Below are 20186 nucleotides of genomic sequence, written 5' to 3' on the forward strand. Positions count from 1 at the left end.
GGTTATGTGAGGTCCCACAAAAAAATTGGACCCGATAGGTTCAGCTGTTTTGACATTTATTGGATACAAATAAACAGGCACCCAGACAAACAAATTATATAAATATGTAGATTAATAATGCTTAAAATTAATTGGTTAGTAAAATTTTTTTAATAATTGTTATTTAAAAATACACATCAATAAATAACATTATAAGACTATTTTAACATATTAAAAGAACAAATTTGATCTTCAGTTTTTCGTATTTAACTATATCTATAAAATAAAACAAGACATTCTTATATATATATATATGTTATTGTTGCCGTATATTGTTGCCAAACGGCGGGATTGTTTTTTCAAAAAAAAAAGTTCAAAATTTTTGAATTTTGGAATATCAAGACGATATTTCAGCTTATCTTATTCGCATATGATGTTCATGAAAAATAATATTACTACCAGTAGGTTGAAAATCACCATAATAAGAAAAATGGAATTGAGTACACAGCTTCCAATTTCTGCGTTTTATGTTCCTTTGACTACAGTGCTAACCAAACAACTCTTGAATGGGAAGACGACTTTTAGACTCAATTTATGACTACACATATTTCAATGAAAATTAGACACCACCAAGGTTTATTTAAAAGGGTTCAATTTACTAAATCAGTAGTTTTATAAGTGGTAGGCGATAATACCAATATAAAGAAGACAACTTTTATTTAAGTTTTTATTGTTAATAAGCTTTTTTAGAATTACAAGTTTACAAGTAAAGAAACTTTTTTTAATGGACAGCTTCTCTTTGTTTCAAAGTTTATGTGTACCCATGCTGGTTAAAAGCTTGAAATAAATAAAAATTAAAATCGAAAGTCGGCTTCATTATATTGATACAATCGCCTACATCCATATAGTACAACTATTTGCTTTATTACCACATCAAATATAATTAATAATAATGATTTAACGTCGTCTTCATATTCATAGGTTAGCAAGCTGGAAGCTGGATGAGCTTGAACCCTATCTAATTATAACAATGTTTATTGTAATGTCAGGGTTGGCTAAACTAATCTTCCATCAATCAAAATTTATATCTTCCAGGTAAAACTTCATGAAGGGGGTTGTAATTCCCTCTGACCGAAGCTATAGGAGAGTTTAACGGAGAGTGTCCTACTCCCCTATATAAATCGCTTTTAGAAACAAATGCTGTTTTTACTTAAACTCCTGCAGAATTTGTTTTTGTTTTCTAAAAAAGGGCCAAAAAATGTTGCTTCTTCTCAGATTTATGTTTTGATTGACGCATTGGATGAAAACCAATCGGTTTGTAAATTTAATTGTTTTCTTTTGCTTTTGAACTGTTTGTGAATCCCCTGTAGTGTATATAATCATAATTATATGAAAAAAAAATCGAATAAAAATGAAGATACCCAATTTATATAAATACAAATAGTTGTAAGGATTAATGCTATTCTATCGATTATAATTACAGACATAAATCTTAGGGATTGTTCGAAATCAATCATTTGCTCTCTCTGTGTAGGGCGTGTGCAAATGTCTTTATCGAAGTCCCCGTACTTTGTTTCATAAACCCCTTTAATGTTCCCTCCACAGAGTATGAATAAATGGGATTTATCAACTTTTCAGTTTATTGATCTAAATACATCTGTTTAAGGTTATTCTTGTTAAATCGGCTCTCTATGGTATCTGAAAAACTGTGGTTCGTCTATTTCAGTTAGTGTCTGTCTGAGCAGCTTCCTTATTCTCAATATCTTGTTTTAGCTGCTCCAGTTCCGTATCTATCTAGGCAGCTTCTCCAACTCGATATCTTGTTTAGCTGCTCCAGTTCAATATCTATCTAGGCAGCTTTCACTACATTCCCAGCTGCTTCCTATATTAACGGAGCTGCTCATAGAGAATCTGCTACGTTAACTGTTCATTACCAGAGCTGCTCCGAGAGTCTCTGCTATGTTAGCTGTTAATTACTGGAGCTGTTCCTATAGTTTCTGCTCCTTTAGCTATTTCTACAATCCGAGATGGTTCTACTACACTCTCAGCTGCTTCTTTAACTAACGGAGCTGCTCCTGAAGTCCCTCTACGATAACTGCGCTTCCAAGCTGAGATGCCCTGACTGTGTTCTCAGCTGCTGCCTTTGCTGGACTCACAACAGGTCTGTGAAGAGTTGCTCTACTATGAGCGGCGTCTCCGTACTCAGAATCCTCTGGAGAGTATAGAGCAGCCTCTGCTGTACTGGCGGGGTAATGTAGTTCTCCTCCGTCCGAACACTCCATCTGCTCCAAGTCTCCAATAGCTCTGTTCATAGAACCAGCTGGAGGATATATCTTGGTCTGTGGTTGGACTGGCTGGTCTGTAGTTGGACTTGTTTGTCCTTGATATCTTAGTTCTCTTGTATGTTCTGGAAGGCCTAGCTCTCCTGTGTGTCCTGGGTATCCTAGTTATCCTATGTGTATAAGAAGTCTTAGTTCTTCTGTGTGTCCTGCAGCTATATCTACAACAGATATGTGAAGAGCTGTCTGTTAAGATCAGCATCTCTTGTCACAAGATTATCTTATTCTACTTATGTGGAGAGCTGTCTTTAAAGAGCAGAGTCTCAAATATCAGGTTTAGGTTCTAATCTTGGAGTCTTAGGTCATGACCAAATCTTTCAGCTGTTCCAGATATATGAAGCACTGTCTGTAAAGATCAGCGTCTCCAGTATCAGGTTTAGCTTCTGATTTTGGAGATCTAAGTCTGACTGGATCTTCTAACTGCTCAAGATATGTGAAGAGCTGCCTGTAAAGATCAGCGTCTCTAATATTAAGATGAGGGAGCATCTGATATTTTGGGTATCTTAGTTCTCCTATGTATCCAAGATATCCCAGGGGCAGTTCAGACAGGCTGGTACAAGAGCAATTGGTCCAGTTCTAGAAGCTACAGGAGATGAATCTCTTGATGACGTCTACAAGCGAGTATGGTCAACCCTTCTGTTTGTCTCTCCAAAACCAGCTGGATAGTAAAGAGCGTCCTCTGATATCCTCAGTGATGTGGAGGACTCTTCGGGTGTATATACTTCTGTATAATGAAGTGGAAGGAGGCCAGTGTCCTTCTTAGTTCCCTGGTAGGCATGATACAAATATTTCTATCTGTTAGCTGTCTGATAACTGTCCCCCAGACTTCCTATACAAACAGGAGATTAAACTCCTCGTCTGTATTCTAGAAAGATCTGGGGTGCACTGTCCAATCTTCAGGTTCCATATTTTACTTTGACTCAGAGAACAAGGAGAGAATGGTGCGAGGCGCGGGAGTTTTTTAGTATGAGTAACCAATGTTTTAAATATTACATAGTAACCTAATTTTTTACAAAAAAGGAATACAACTTTGCTCTATCTAAAGAAGTCCCTTAGGACCAAAGTATTCTCCATGCGTACAAAATGTTCTGGCTCTAATTCACGGGCAGCCGTAGCACATTTGAATTTCTGAGCAGGGTCAACCCAGTTTGTACTGTATCGCCCGGACATTGGGTAAAAAAAGCAGACACTCATAAGGACTAGCCGGTGCAACAAGGTTGACGCGGTCAGACTTTAGGTTGAATTTACTTTTAGAGGTGCATAATAAAATCGTAAGACGCACAGGCATTGGTAAACAAATAGGATTTTAGACGTTTTTTAAAAAGGTTAACACTCCCTTTTATACTGCAAATTTTCAGGGTTCCTGAGTCCTGTCTTCTTATTGTGGTTGGAGCTATCTCAGGGGTTGTAATCAATATTGTGGATGGGGGTAGATCACAGGTTCACTGTTAATCATATTATTATTATTATATTAAACATTATATTATATTAAACTTTTATTAAACTTTTATTCATTTTGTTATTATTATATCAAACATTATATTATATTAAACTTTTATTTAATTTATTATTATTATATTAAACATTATGCTATATTAAGCTTGTATTTTGTTGTATATTTGTATATTTGTATATTTGTTAAGCAAACACTGCAATGTACACTTTTTACAATTATTTCAAATTCTAGAGTGATTTGTCTGAATGTGTGACAGCTCCTCTTTTCCCAAGGTTTACACCAGAACTATTCTTCTATTTGCTTCTGCCTCCAATAATACTAGGTATGATAAGATCCCTTTAAATAAAGAGATATCGGATATAATACTAGGTATGAGATCCATCCGATAAAAACTAAAAGGTATCATATCTCTCCTCGTGATATGACCCATCATATCATCCGATAAAAATCCCTCCAGTAATTTATCCTACGGTTATACGATGAAATTTATCCCTCTGATAATTCGAGAATTTTTCTCCCTTTAATAATACAATGTGTTATATCTCTCCGTTAATACAAGGTATTATATCCCTCCAATAATTCAAGGTGTTATATCCCTCCGATAATTCATGGTGTTATATCCCTCCGATAATACAAGGTGTTGTATCCCTCCGATAGTACAAGATATTATATCCCTCCGATAATACAAGGTGCTATATCTCTCCGATAATACAAGGTGTTACATCCCTCCGATAATACAAGGTGTTATTTCCCTCCGATAATACAAGGTGATATTTCCCTCCGATAATACAAGGTGTTATTTACCTCCGATAATACAAGGTGTTATTTCCCTCCGATAATACAAGGTGTTATATCCCTCCGTTAAAACAAGGTGTTATATCCCTCTAATAATACAAAGTGTTATTTCCCTCTGATAATACAGGTGTTGTATCCCTCCCATAATACAAGGTGTTATTTCCCTCAGATAATACAAGGTGTTCTATCCCTCCGATAATAAAAGGTGTTATTTCCCTCTGATAATACAAGATGTTATATCCCTCCGATAATACAAGGTGTTTTATCCCTCCGATAATACAAAGTGTTATTACCCTCCGATAATACAAGGTGCTATTTCACTCCGATAATACAAGGTGTTATTTACCTCCAATAATACAAGGTGTTATTTCCCTCCGATTACACAAGGTGTTATATCCCTCCGATAAAACAAGGTGTTATATTCCTCCGACAATACAAAGCATTATTTCCCTCCAAAAATAAAGGTGTTGTATCCCTCGGATTATACAAGGTGTTATTTATCCCTCTGATAATTCGAGAATTTTTCTCCTTTTAATAATACAATGTGTTATTTCTCTCCGTTAATACAAGGTATTATATCCCTCCAATAATTCAAGGTGTTATATCCCTCCGATAATACAAGGTGTTATATCTCTCCGATAGTACAAGATATTATATCCCTCCGATAATACAAGGTGTTATATCCCTCTGATAATATAAGGTGTTTTTTTCCTCCGATAATACAAGGTGTCATATCCCTACGATAATACAAGGTGTTATATCCCTCCAATAATACAAGGTGTTGTATCCCTCCGATAATACAAGGTGTTGTATCCCTCCGATAGTACAAGGTGTCATATCCCTCCGATAATACAAGGTGTTATTTCCCTCCGATAATACAAGGTGATATTTCCCTCCGATAATACAAAGTGTTATTTTCCCCCGATAATACAAGATGTTATTTACCTCCGATAATACAAGGTGTTATTTCCCTCCGATAATACAAGGTGTTATTTCCCTCCATTAATACAAGGTATTATCATTATTATTATTATTATCATTATTATTATTATTATTATTATTATTATTATTATTATTATTGTAATTTGATTTTCTCGGTGTAGCCATTGTTGCGTCGGAAATTATCAAATGTCAGACAATTTATAAAAAAAATTGGAAAATTTGTTATTCAAATGTGCGGATTGTAGAATCATCCTATTCTCTACACAACCGTGTATTTATGGAGAATCTTGGAACTATCCTAATATTTGCTGTTCTTGGGACAATTGTAAACTTCCTACTAATAGGTAAAATATACTTCTTTTTTTCTTTGCATTATTTTCATGCACGAAAAAGCTGGCTGATCACTTAATGGAGGGAGTGACGGCAACTACGCCAATTTGTAATCCCCATATCTGCTGGGTACTGCTGGGTACTGTGGCATACTCAGGGTACTGTGGGCTGTGGGGTAATATGGGGTACTGTGTGGTACTGTTGGTGCACTGCAAGGTACCGTAGGGTACTGCATGGTACTGTTGGTTACTACTGATTACTACCTGTTACTTGGGGGTTACTTGGGTGGGATAGTAAGGGGTACTGGGAGGAATTGCCAGGTACTGGGAGGTACTGGAGGTACTAGGGAGTAATAGAAGATATTGGGGAATACTTGAGTACTGTGGGGTGTTGCAGGGTACTGTCGGGTATTGCTTGGGTACTGCAGTACCTTCCATTACTCCCATTACCCCGTAGTACCCCATTACCACTTATTACCCCCATTACCCCTCAGGGTGCATGGTACTGCAGTACCCTGTAACCTTTGTTACCCATTACCCTTCAATTCCCTGCACCCTGCAGTGCCCTTGTACCCTGCAGTACCCTGTTACCTGCAGTACCCTGTTACCTGCAGTACCCTGTTACCTGCAGTACCCTGTTACCTGCAGTACCCTGTTACCTGCAGTACTCTATACCCTGCAGTACCCTGTAATCTGAAGTACCCTGTACCCTGCAGTACCCTGTAACCTGCAGTACCTTGTAACCTGCAGTACCCGGTAACCTGCAGTACCCTATACCCTACAGTACCCTGTAATCTGCAGTACCCTGTAACCTGAAGTACCTTGTAACCTGCAGTACCCGGTAACCTGCAGTACCCTATACCCTACAGTACCCTGTAATCTGCAGTACCCTGTAACCTGCAGTACCCTGTAACCTGCAGTACCCTGTTACCTGCAGAACTCTATACCCGGCAGTACCCTGTTACCTGCAGTACCCTGTAACCTGCAGTACCCTGTAACCTGCAGTACCCTGTAACTCTATACCCGGCAGTACCCTGTTACCTGCAGTACCCTGTAACCTGCAGTACCCTGTAACCTGCAGTACCCTGTTACCTGCAGTACCCTGCGACAGAGCTGGTAGAAAGGAAATAGATAAACGTGTATCGGGTACCGTTGTTAATCGTGCATGCACGTTTTTAAAGGGGGGGGGGGGTCACTTGAAATTATTTTACTATTCCTTTTAAGGGGTTGTTCATGATGTTTGAGTCACAAGACTTGAAATTACGTTGACAGTCCCTTTTATACGCAAAATATTTCTACTTTTAGGCGGTGGATTGGTTTTTCTCTTCCAGTTTGGATTAATGGGAAACTCTACGATTTACAAATCAGACTTTGCTCTCGGATATCACAGGAATAAAATTAATCAAAACTTTTCGCAAAACTTGTCAAAACAAATCATTTATATTTCTTTGGTCCAGAGAAAATAAAATATAGAATGAGAAAAGGTGTGTTCTTACTTTTTTAAGATTAACTTATTATTTGTGTGTAGAGAAACCGTTAAACCAGGACATCTAAAAGGTTATTTTATTTAAAAACTCGTTACTAAATTTGAATGGGGGNTGAACATGAACATGAACATGAACATGAACATGAACATGAACATGAACATGAACATGAACATGAACATGAACATGAACATGAACATGAACATGAACATGAACATGAACATGAACATGAACATGAACATGAACATGAACATGAACATGAACATGAACATAAATATTCTAGCTGATCCGGAAACATTCTCTTCTCTGACACCAATTCAACTGCTCCTGTTTTCCAGTCTAATCTCAGCTGTCGACCCTGTAGCTGTTCTAGCAGTGTTCTCAGAGGTTAAACATTATTCCTATATTAAAGCCTAGATATAGTCGTACTCAGTGTATTATATTCATTTTGAAAAATGTAACCAACTAAAAAAATGGCCGAAAAAAAATAAATCGGATTCGAAACTGTTCCTGTTTAGTGCTAAAAGTAAAACTACAACAAGGTTTGAGATTGGGTTCCCATTTTAGATTTAAAAATAATATTTGTTTTATTTTTTTCTCAATCAGATCTATAGCAGGCTTATTTAAAACGGATATGAATATAAGAAAGAAGTAAACCCTGATTTATATTATTTAAGGTTGCAGTAAACCCTGATTTATATTATTTAAGGTTGGAGTAAACCCTGATTTATATTATTCAAGGTTGGAGTAAACCCTGATTTATATTATTCAAGGTTGCAGTAAACCCTGATTTATATTATTTAAGGTTGGAGTAAACCCTGATTTATATTTCCTTGTATTTGGAGAATCCCTGTTAAATGATGCTGTTGCTGTAGTTCTGTACAATATGATGAATGCATTTACAGGTTTGAAGAAAACAAAGAAATAGTTTTTTATTAACATTTTTGAGAAAAAAGGAAAAATACTTTTTACGGTAAAATTACAATTCTCTTTCTACATCAGTTGTCATTAATTACTTCATGGAATTGATCACTTTAAAAAAAAAAAAATGTTATGAACAGTTTAACAATATTTTTACCGAATTGCTGTGTCCCTTTTTTAGTTGTCAATTGTTATTATTAAAGGGACCGTTCACTTATCTGGGTAATTTCAGGGTAAACTAAACAGCCTATTTACTGTTGATTGACATTTACAATTAACGATTAGATTCTACAGTTTAATTTTATATTCGAAATTTATTTTGATCCTCAACATACTGAAAAAAACATCAAATAGTGTCTATAGAGAGGGACCTTCCCTTTCCGCTCAAATTCTGAACGAAAAAACGGCCACAGTTGTCTTTGAAAAGTAAGACTATAGGCGAATAGGCTGTTTATTTTACCCTGAAATTACCCAAATAAGTGAACGGTCCCAGTAATCAGTTCCTTTATTAGGTATGGAAGCTGAGGGTGTATCTGTAGAGATTGCTGATATTTTCCTTGGAATTGCATCTTTTTTTACTGTGGCGCTAGGAAATATAGAAATATTCATTAACACCAGGGAGGTGGCAACTTTAGTTTTGGATACTTATAATTCCGATCTTTTGATCTCGATATCCACTTGTAATACAATTAAACCCTAAATAGGCCATACATCGAAAGAATTCATCAAATGTCGTATTCTTCCCTTTCTGATAATGGAATGTTGCAGATATTCAGTTTTTTAATTAAATAATTATATGGAGCTCTTTAAAACTGTTCCCGTATATTCATGGCTATTTATTTATTTTCGTAAATACTTAGATTTACGTAAAAAAGTATAAAACCCATTGAAAAATTGTCAAGACGACATTTGATAAATTCTTTCGATGTATGGCTTATTTAGGGTTTCACTGTAAGTTATTCGTCCTCTGATCAAAGCTTCCTTCAACCCGTGACTGGATACGGTTATAATGCAGGATACAGAATGAAGATTAAACTAATCTGCAGATTAACAAAAGATCAAGATCAAGCATGATCTTGACCTCCACAATACAATAGCTCCCACTTGAGTAAATCTTTTAAAAATTAAGTAAATTTTTAAATGTTTTTATGCAATAAAAAGACAAAATTAGATTATTTTGGAAAAGACGGAAGACATAAAAGTCGTCTTCCTATTCTCCTACATCATGGGTTCTTCTGCAAACTCTATCAGAAACTCTAAATACATTGTAGGAATCCCGGAATTTCCATGATTTTTGAGACAACCTATACTCATCAAAAGAAATAAAAGTTTTCATCATTATATTCTATCTACTCCAGGAGGTCTGATAATAGGATTTATATTTGGAATTATTACAGCTCTTATCACGAAAGCAACTTCAGAAATTAGAGTTTTAGGAAACCATTTTTAAATTAGTAAATTTGTAAAAGGCAACTCAGAAAACTCTTCATTTAAAAGTTTATTTCTTGTTTCTCGTAATTAACATTAGAGAAAAAAGGCAATCATTCATAAATAAAGACCCACAATTAATACCATTTTTCATAAAAAGAGAAAACTGTTTAAAAGAAAGCTATTTTTATTATAACATCTCATTGCACATATTTTTGTTATCGTTATGTAAGATCAATCTTCATAGAGTTACATTTAAAAATTTAAATTTAGATTATTTAAAACTAAAGTTCAGAAACTTTTTCTTTGCCAAGAGTTCCTCGACCATTTTTGTCTACAAAACATACAGAGCGTAACAAGGGCATTTGAGAGAAAAAGGCGAGGGAACCCGTGACTAAATAACAAGCTTAATTTCATAAAGAGAGGGTTCGCAAAAAATGAATAGGGGTATAGACTAATATCGAATTGAATTCGATATCGATCATTACTAATTTTACTTCTATCTGTTGCGTCCATATTGAGAACATGGTTAAAAGAGTTTTACACCAAAAAGAGCGTTTTCCACTCAGATCGTAAATAATTTAATTTAATTTAAAACTACTTATTCAGATACTAAAACCTATAATTGTCGAATATATATATGCAAGCAAAAAATGCATGAAATTGAATTCGACGATTGTAGGTTGTAAAGCCTGAATGAGTCGTTTTTAATTTTATTGAATTATTTACGATTTCAGTGGATTAATGCCACTTCGCGAATTTTGGGTTCAACGGTCTTTAGTATAAGTGGTTTTTAATCATTTTCTCCTTGCAGACACAACAATTGGAAGGAAATCTAACGGAGTATATTTGGAGATCAAAACTACAGGGTGATTTTTAAAAGTCGATTTTTTTAATGCTCACCAAAGCAAAATAAGGTACAACAATGAATTAATTTAAATATTTATTAACGCTTTATTACATCTGACATTTGATAAAGAAATATATTATCTCCAGCATTGTTATTCTTTTCTACTTAAGGAGGCTCTCAAACAACTTCTAAACTTTGAATCCGATATTTTGGACAATTTGACTTGTTTACATCCCATGGAGGACGAATTGAATATCTTAAAAGCTGGTTTCGTATTCTACAAGATCCTCTCATGTATCTAGATAGGGTCCTTTCAAGTTATTACAACTGGTCAGTAAACATAATTCAAAATTTAAAAAAAAAATAATTTTAGGTGAAAAATGAGGAAAATGCCTTTTTTTAGACAGACACTGATTGACCTGTTGAAGGGAGACCTGTAATTTTATTTTCTGGATGTAGCCATTGTTGCGTCGGAAATTATCAAATGTCAGACAATTTATAAAAAAAATTGGAAAATTTGTTATTCAAATTTGCGGATTTTCCATCAAATGAAGCACAAATGAAAAAATCGATTTATAAAAATCACCCTGCCATATTCCTGGGAAATTCTATTTTGCAAAGAATAGAAATCAATTATTTTTGCAATCGAGTTTTTTATTTTCCCATTTAGTAAAAAAATACAATTTTTGTAAAAAAAATGGTTCAGAACCCTTGGCAATATTTGGTTTGGCATATTTGTCATATTTGATGGCGGACCTGGTCGGCTGGTCCGGAATCATTAGTCTCATAGGTCAAGTATCATTATTATAGCTGTAATTATTGGTGTTATTATTTTCATTATTGATATTATCATCATCATTATTTTCATTTCTATCATAATTGTAAACATAACTATTAACATAATCATTATTGTAATTATAATTGTTATCCTTACTATCAATATTATCATATTTTTCATACTTATTATGAGTACCATTATTGTGGTGATGTTTAGTTTCATAATTATCATTTCATATCATTATTATCATTATTATCAATATTATCAATAGTATCATTATTATTTTCATTATTTGCCTCTCAGCGTCATTATCTTATCAGTATTTCTTTCTTTATTAGAAGTGTCACCAACATTAATATTATCATTATTATTTTCATTCTTGTTTTAATTTCTTTTTTTTATTAATTTTTCTTATCTTTATAAACTTCATTAACTTTCTTTTTATCATTATTTTAACTTTCAAATAAACATTGTTATGATTGTCATTTTTTTAACCATTATTATCATTGTAATCATTTTTGTTGTAATTGTTTAGGATGCGGAATGGTTCAAGCGCATTACTCGTTGAAGAATATTTCACAACAATCCAGAACAACTATTAAGTAATTCTGTTTATTACTATTCATCTATTCATTCATTCTTTGATGTATTATCCTTATTCTTTCTTTCCTATTTACTAATTTATTCATTCAGCAATTCATCCTATACGATCTACTAATTTATTCATTCCTTTTAATGCTTTACCATTCACTAATTTATTCATTTCTATTCATCCTTTACTATTCACTAATCTGTTCATTCCTATTAATCCTTTAATGTTTATTCATTTATTCATTTCTTTTAATCCTTTACAATTTCTAATTCATCCTTTCCTATTCATCCTACACCGTTTATTAATTTAAACATTCATCCTTAATATAATTCCTAGTTACTTCACTAAGATGCTGAGCTCTACTTGCGAAGGAATTATATTCCTGTATCTTGGAATGGCGCTTTTTGGGGCTCATGTGTGGCACACAGGTATACAGTTCAATTCAAATCATTCAAAGCACATAAAATTGGGAAAAAAGGCTCTCTACGAAAGTTGACATCGTTCCGAATTTCAATCTCTGCAAGGCCTTCAAGGCCTTCAAGTATTTCGATTTGGCAAACTTTTAGAGAAAATTTTTTTGAATGATATATACTTTGGAGAAAAAAACTCAGCGGGAGCGGTTGAGATCAATCTACACAGTTCAGAATAAGATATGCACCTTTTTTTCAAATTTACAATTTGTCCAACTGCTAAATCGAAATTTTCCGTTCACATTTCAACAAATGAAATATAATTTTTCTTGAATAACGTTTTTGCTTTCAACCGCTGGTTTTCATATTTTTTAGTAACTTTTTTGCTTTCAACCGTTGGTTTAAAGATTTTTCAACAACTTTTTTGCTTTCAACTGTTTTCAGATTTTTCAGCAAGTTTTTTGCTTTCAACCACTGGTTTTCAGATTTTCAGCAACTTTTTAACTTTCAACCGCTGAAAATAAAACGTTTCTTGAATAACATTTTTTGCTTTCAACATCTGGTTTTCAGATTTTTATCACCTTTTCTGCTTTCAACTGCTGGTTTTCAGATTTTTCAGCACCTTTTATTTAAATATAACTTTTCTTGAATATTGTTTTTGCTTTCAACTGCTGGTTTAAATATTTTTCAGCAACTTTTTAACTTTCAACCGCTGAAAATATAATTTTTCTTGAATATTATTTTTTCTTTCAACTGCTGTTTTTCAGATTTTACAGCAACTTTTTAACTTTCAACCGTTGAAAATATAACTTTTCTTGAATATTGTTTTTGCTTTCAACTGCTGGTTTAAATTTTTTCAGCAACTTTTTTGCTTTCAACCGCTGGTTTTTTAGATTTTTCAACAACTCACTTGCTTGTTAAAAGCAAAAAAATCTTAGTTTTAAACCCAGCGGTCGAAAACAAAATTGTTTTTTAAGAAAAAACTGTTTTTCTTTAATTTATAGTAAAAAGTTATTCAAAATCTTAAACACAGCGGTTGAAAGAAAAAAGGTAGTTGAACAATCTTAAAACAGCGGTTGAAAGAAAAAAATTATTAAAATCTTAAACATAACAGTTGAAATAAAAAAATTATTAAAATCTTAAACACAGCGGTTGAAAGAAAAAATTTATTAAAATCTGAACCACAGCGGCTGAAAGAAAAAAATTATTAAAATCTTAAACACAGCGGTTCAAAGAAAAAGCATTTTCAAATAAATATGTTTTGCAGTGGTTGAAAGTAAAAAGTTGGTCATAATCTAAAACCTGGCGGTTGAAAGAAAAAAATTTGCTGAGAAATCTCAAAATCGGTGGTTGAAAACAAAAATTAGTTATTCAATATCTAAAGCGGTTGAAAGCAAAAACGTTTTTAAAGAAAAACTTTTTTCCGGTGGTAAAAAGAAAAATTGTTAAAAGTCTAAAACCCAGCGGTTGAAAGAAAAGAAGTAAGTAAAAATAGTAAACCCAACGGTTGACGCTTAAAAAACGGCTGAACATTTTTTTAAATCATGGGTTATAAGCCAAAAAAATTATTAAAAGGTTTAAACCCGGGGGTTGGAAAATTCAAGAAAATTTGTTTATCAGTGGTTGAAAGAAAAAAGTTGCTAAAAAATTTGAAAGAAAGCGGTTAAAAGCAAAAAAATTGTTGAAAAATCTAAAAAACCAGCGGTTGAAAGCAAAAAGTTGCTGAAAAACTTTAAACCAGCAACAGGTAGAAAAGTGCTGACAGATCTTTAATCGAGCGGTTGAAAGCAAAAACGTTATTCAAGAAAAGTTATATTTAAAAGTTGCTGAAAAATCTGAAAACCAGCAGTTGAAACCAAAAAACTTGCTGAAAAATCTGAAACAGTTGAAAGCAAAAAAGTTGCTGAAATCTTTAAACCAAGTATATATCATTCAAACTTTTGACATTTCTTAGAATTTTGCGGAACCTCTTGAACGCAAAAACTGAATAACTAAAAAAGAAGTCAGAGTTAATCAAACATATTGCCAAACGACAAAACAGTATTTTCAGAAGAAATCGCTTTTTTAAAATTGATTTAGAAGATCCATTGAAAATTTAGATCTAAATGTATTTTGGTCATGTAATATTCAAATTCTATTTAGGATTTGTACAATGGATACTTTTAGGATTTGTACTATGGATACTTTTAGGATTTGTACTATGGATACTTTTAGGATTTGTACTATGGAGACTTTTTGGATTTGTACTATGGACACTTTTAGGATTTGTACTATGGACACCTTTAGGATATGTACTATAGATACTTTTAGGATTTGTACTATGGACACTTTCAGTATTCGTACTATGAATACTTTTAGGATTTGTACTATGGACACTTTTAGGATTTGTACTATGGATACTTTTAGGATTTGTACTATGGACGGTTGGTCTGACTTTGATTGTTAGATTCATCAGTATCTTCTCATTAACCTTCTTCGTAAACCTGTTCAGACACGGGGTCAAGACCATTAACTTAGAGGTCAGAATACATTTTCATTAATTTTTTGCCAAATTTTTCGTTAATTTTTATCTAAAATTTATATCGAGGATTGAAAATGATTAAAAATTTGCAAAACTTTGAAACCTTAATTTCAAGTTTAAACTCTTTCTAACCACCATATGTTTACCTGTTTCTAAGGAAGTAGGTACTAGGAGGTGGTTACTGGTAACCCATATTTAAATGGTAACTTATTTTTTACCTATCTTCACACTATAAACAAGGCGTTCAGCGAAAAACTTTTTTATGGAAATGACTTGGTTCAGCTGTAAATGACTCGGATCAGCTGTAAATGACTCGGATCAGCTGTAAATGTAAAAGAAGTTCATAGTATCAAAGAATGATAAAAGTTGCAATTTTTTTAAGAATAATATCAAGTGGGAGGGAATATAAAAAGTTAAACATCTAAATTTTTGCTTCTATTTCTAAGAATTTTATAATTTTTGAACGGATAAATCTTTTTTTTTAAAGTTCGAAAGTTATATTTGAAATCAAAAAAACTGAAATTAAAAGTACAAGGAAGAGTAAATAGACCCATTTAACCCTTATAAGTGATTTAATAGGTCTTCATACCCAACAGTTTTTGTGTCTTGCGTATAGAAAAAAAGTTCTACATTGAAAAATAAGGATGTAAGTATATTTAGGAAAGGTAAAAAATCAATCCATTTAAATTTTGGTTTGAAATATTATTTATTTAGGAGCAGTTTCTAATGTCTTATGGTGGTCTACGAGGAGCTGTTGGTTTCTCTCTAGTTCTTCTTATTGATAATTCTACAGTCCTAGCCGCAGGTTTAATACAAAAAGAATAATGGGATAAGCACATGTTGAAAGCACCATTTTGTGATGTTATTTGTGAGTCGGGTGGTAATACGGGTGTGGGTTGCCTTCCCTCCCTCTCTAGATAGTAAATGTGAAGAAATTAAATGTCTAGGAATATTTGTGACTGCAACCCTCACTGTAATAATCTTCACTGTGTTTCTACAGGTATAAATTTATCATACAGTGAGACCCTAAAAATTGTGGAATAGGTTACAAGACTGTTAAGACTCAAATTCAAATAATCCAGCGATCATGAAACATATGAATTGTGCAATTTTGTGCAGAGACTATTTCACAATTATTAAGAGCTTATAAGCTCTGGTTAAATTAAACTATTTGCTTCATAACAACATCAAAAACACATATTGATCACATTTCGTCTTCCAATTCCACAGTCTTCGGGGCATTCCTGTAGTAAGGACTTTAAACTTGTAATTAGCATATTTTTTTTAAATAGATGATGCTTTAAGGGTAAAACTATCCTTTTTTTGGAAAACAAAATAAATCTTTGTTTAGTGTAGTCCAATAAAGCTTTGTTTAGAGTAGTACAATAAAACCTTTGTTTAGGGTAGTACAATAAACCTTTGTTTAGGGTAGTACAATAAAACCTTTGTTTAGGGTAGTACAATAAACCTTTGTTTAGGGTAGTACAATAAAACCTTTGGTTAGGGTAGTACAATAAATCTTTGTTTAGGGTAGTACAATACACCTTTGTTTAGGGTAGTACAATAAACCTTTGTTTATGGTAGTACAATAAATCTTTGTTTAGGGTAGTACAAAAAATTTTTGTTTAGGGTAGTACAATAAACCTTTGCTTACGGTGCTTACGGTAGTACTATAAAGTATAAACCTTTGTTTAGGGTAGTACAATAAATCTTTGCTTAGGGTAGTACAATAAAACCCTTGTTTAAGGTAGTACAATAAAACCTTTGTTTAGGGTAGTACAATAAATGGTAGTACAATAAACCTTTGTTTAGGGTAGTACAATAAAACCTTTGGTGAACCTTCTGAAGATTGATAAAACTAATGGAAAACCGACTATAAGGTAATTTTAAAAATTAGCCTATGGGGGTCTTCTGGAGTTTTGGAAACTGAACTTTTTTGGGTGCTAAATTAACATTGACTAAAACGAGCATTACTATTATTAGAATAAAAATCCTTAAATTTATTTTAATACATTTTGACGGGTTTTATTATTAAAAATCATTAGTTACGAGCTTTCTTAGAAATTTGCTTGGACAAAAATTACAACAAATTAGAGGATAAAAAACTTAAGGAAATTCCCAGACAATTGGGGGCAAAACATTTGTTTTTTTAAGGGGGATTGGTATTTTCAAGAAATAGTATAATTTTGATTAAATTTTGTCTGATATAGCGAGGAGATAAACCTGAAGATGTTTGATCATATCATGGCTGGAGTTGAGATTATTTCAGGCAAAATAGGACATTTTGCAATTTACGTAAGTTTAGTTTTTATTATTTACTTTTCATACAAACATTTCTGTGAGAGCAATAGTTTTAGACTTTGTTTCAAGTTAAGATTGCCGGAAGTTTCAGGTTAAGCTATGCTTTGCCGAATCTTGCACATTCAAAAACTACCAAAACTGTGCACAAAAATTATATTTAAACGCCCAAGGACAACATATTGTGTATGGAAACAATTGCAAATAATAAATAATTAATTTTTGTCTAATTATTAGTGTTATCCTTTACTGTAATTTTTTACTTATTTGCCCCCAAGGCTATAAGGTGAAAATCCTAATTACTAATTAGAACCGGAATACTGAAACTGGAATTGACTCATACGGAATAGTTAGGGCTAATTCAACTAATTTTCATTGTGCAAGTAAAGAAGTTGTTCATTCGTACTTAGTTCAACCTTCCATTTATTAATTCCATCCTTTCTTTAGAAAAATAAAAAATGCAAATACATAATTGAAGAGACAAAAGTAAGATGGAGTGAATGCAATGAAGAAAAAATTTCAGCGATTGTACGAGATCCAGCCATTTGAGATAAAGCCAAGGTTGAGATCTAGCCAAGGTTGAGATATAGCCAAGGCTGACATCTAGCCAAGGTTGAGATCTAGCCAAGGTTGAGATCTAGCCAAGTTTGAGATCTAGCCAAAGTTGAGATTTAGCCAAGGTTTATATCTAGCCAAGGTTGAGATCAAGCCAAGGCTGAGATCTGGCCAAGGTTGAGATATAGCCAAGGCTGAGATCTAGCCAAGGTTGAGATCTAACCAAGATTGAGATCTAGCCAAAGTTGAGATCTAGCCAAGGTTGAGATTTAGCCAAGGTTGAGATCTAGCCAAGGTTGAGATTTAGCCAAGGTTGAGATCTAGCCAAGGTTAATATCCAGCCAAGGCTGAGATCTAGCTAAGGTTGAGATCTAGCTAAGGTTGAGATCTAGTCAAGTAGGTTGAGATCTAGTCAAGCAGGTTGAGATCTAGACAAGGTTGAGATTAGCCAAGTAGGTTGAGATCTAGCCAAGGTTGAGATCTAGCCAAGTAGGTTGAGATCTAGCCAAGGTTGAGATTAGCCAAGTAGGTTGAGATCTAGCCAAGGTTGAGATCAGCCAAGTAGGTTGAGATCTAGCTAAGGTTTAGATCTAGCAAAATAGGTTGAGATCTAGTCAAGTAGGTTGAGATCGAGCCAAGGATCTACGACGAAGTTTTAAAATAAGAAGTCCAACTATTTTCTTTATCAAATTATAAATTTTGGTTAACTCCTGAAATTGTGATTTTTAGATGAATATTTTTGCCTTAACCGCATTGGTTTCACACTTTTTACGGAACATTTTTTTTAATCGCTGGGTTTAAAATTTTTACTTAATTTGTTAGCTATTAAAATGTGTGTATGCACCCTGACAGTGGTTACAGACCACATGTTACATACTAATCATCTAATTATCTAATTATCTAATATACAATTAGCATTCCCAGCGGTTAAAGGCACAAGAGTTTTACAACAACCAAAATATAAAACATTTGAGTTCCTGAACAATTTACAATTTATCTTGTTTCAGGAAAGACTGCATTTTATAGATGAAAGATTTCTGCAAAAATATCTGTGCGTTCTTCCCGAACCATTGGATCTAGCACAGAGCAATAAGATGCTCACAGGTTGCACACTTATTTTTTTAAAACATATTTGTTTTTGTATTTCTAATTTTTAATTTAATTTAATTTTAAATTAGTACAAAAGTATATTGTACCATGGAAAGAGCCTTTTAACAATTCCTTACAAAAACGTATTTTCAATTGGCCCACCAGGCAAAGATGGCAAATGACAATTCCTGATTTACAATTTCCGCATTTCTTGTTTATAAGAAACAATGGAACCGATATGGCTGAATTTTTTATACCAAGGGGAACAAAGGCTTTTTACATTTACTTTTACTAAGCACGGGTAAACGACTGGAGTGATTGAGTAACCTGGGCAACACCGGGCAGTTCAGCTAGTTAAGCCATATTATTCTGGATTTTGAATTTTATTTTTACTTTTTTAAATTATATCTTTTTATATGTATTTTTAAGATCATATCTTGCACCTGTATGGTCCAGCAGCACTTGCAAAGAAGAACTTAGAAAGAAAACTTCTTCCCCCGGTATATTTATTTTTGTTTTGTTTTACAATGTATACAAACAGAAAATGTTCACAATTGAAATAGAAGATGGGCGCGAAGCGCCCTGAAAGCCTAGTATTTTTATAATTTTATATTTTCGCAATTTTGTATTGTCATATTTTCATACTTTTGCATTTCATATTGTTATATTGTTATATTTTTGCGTTTATATTTTTTATATTTTCATATTTTCGCATTTCATATTTTTTTATATTTTTACATTTTCATATTTTCATATTTTCGCATTTTACATTTTTACATTTTTATATCTTTATATTTTTATATTTTCATATTTTTGCATTTTATACTTTTTTATATTTTTATATTTTCATATTTTCATATTTTCAAATTTTCGCATTTTTATATTTTTGCATTTTATATTTTCATAACTGACAAAAAAAGTCTATAACAGTTTTAATCACAAAATATCCTTGAAAAATGTGTTTCTCAACCTCAATGTTATGTTTGCATTTTTTGCCAAAAATAAAAATGCATATCTAAAATTGTTCAGTCCGAATTTTTCCTTTTTTTAAGACAGTTCCTAATTTTTTTGGACAAAACTTAGAAATTAATAGTCTGAAGGCTCTTCTAAATTTTAATTTGTCTGCTAAAAGATGCCCCTCATTTGCGGATCAAATCTTCCAAATTTTTTACTTTTTAAGTCTTTCAGAAAGCCTTAGAGGAAGCAGATTGCATAAATTTGTCAAAGCTGTGCACCCACTCCTGTTAGGGGGATTTACACAACATTTGCAATTCATATGATTTTTTTTCATAAACTTGAACTTTTGCAGATTTTTGAGTAGGACCCAAGTAGAACCCATGTAGGACCCAACTAGGACCCAATTAGGACCCAAGAAGGACCCAAGTAGGACCCAAGTAGGACCCAAGTAGGACTCAAGTAG

At 33.0% G+C, this 20186-nt stretch overlaps 1 protein-coding gene across 1 annotated transcript in view; it reads left to right on the plus strand.

Annotated features, from left to right (window-relative positions):
* Positions 1 to 854: 854 nt before the first annotated feature.
* LOC111709267 (Na(+)/H(+) exchanger beta) overlaps positions 855 to 20186 on the plus strand; it is a 28950-nt gene continuing 9618 nt past the window's right edge. Inside the window, exons 1-20 of the mRNA XM_023482891.1 lie at positions 855 to 1074; positions 3677 to 3758; positions 4006 to 4096; positions 5757 to 5855; positions 7146 to 7230; positions 7369 to 7397; positions 7608 to 7711; positions 8130 to 8229; positions 8758 to 8835; positions 9604 to 9681; positions 11230 to 11313; positions 11837 to 11903; positions 12230 to 12321; positions 14710 to 14822; positions 15539 to 15629; positions 15772 to 15824; positions 16637 to 16704; positions 17035 to 17119; positions 18685 to 18781; positions 19196 to 19266. Of these exons, the coding sequence (XP_023338659.1) occupies positions 1010 to 1074; positions 3677 to 3758; positions 4006 to 4096; positions 5757 to 5855; positions 7146 to 7230; positions 7369 to 7397; positions 7608 to 7711; positions 8130 to 8229; positions 8758 to 8835; positions 9604 to 9681; positions 11230 to 11313; positions 11837 to 11903; positions 12230 to 12321; positions 14710 to 14822; positions 15539 to 15629; positions 15772 to 15824; positions 16637 to 16704; positions 17035 to 17119; positions 18685 to 18781; positions 19196 to 19266 (1632 nt within the window). The 5' untranslated portion in view covers positions 855 to 1009. The remainder of the gene's footprint in view (positions 1075 to 3676; positions 3759 to 4005; positions 4097 to 5756; positions 5856 to 7145; positions 7231 to 7368; positions 7398 to 7607; positions 7712 to 8129; positions 8230 to 8757; positions 8836 to 9603; positions 9682 to 11229; positions 11314 to 11836; positions 11904 to 12229; positions 12322 to 14709; positions 14823 to 15538; positions 15630 to 15771; positions 15825 to 16636; positions 16705 to 17034; positions 17120 to 18684; positions 18782 to 19195; positions 19267 to 20186) is intronic.

This window comes from Eurytemora carolleeae, unplaced genomic scaffold, assembly GCF_000591075.1.
Source record: "Eurytemora carolleeae unplaced genomic scaffold, Eaff_2.0 scaffold875, whole genome shotgun sequence".
NCBI classification, from domain to species: domain Eukaryota; kingdom Metazoa; phylum Arthropoda; class Copepoda; order Calanoida; family Temoridae; genus Eurytemora; species Eurytemora carolleeae.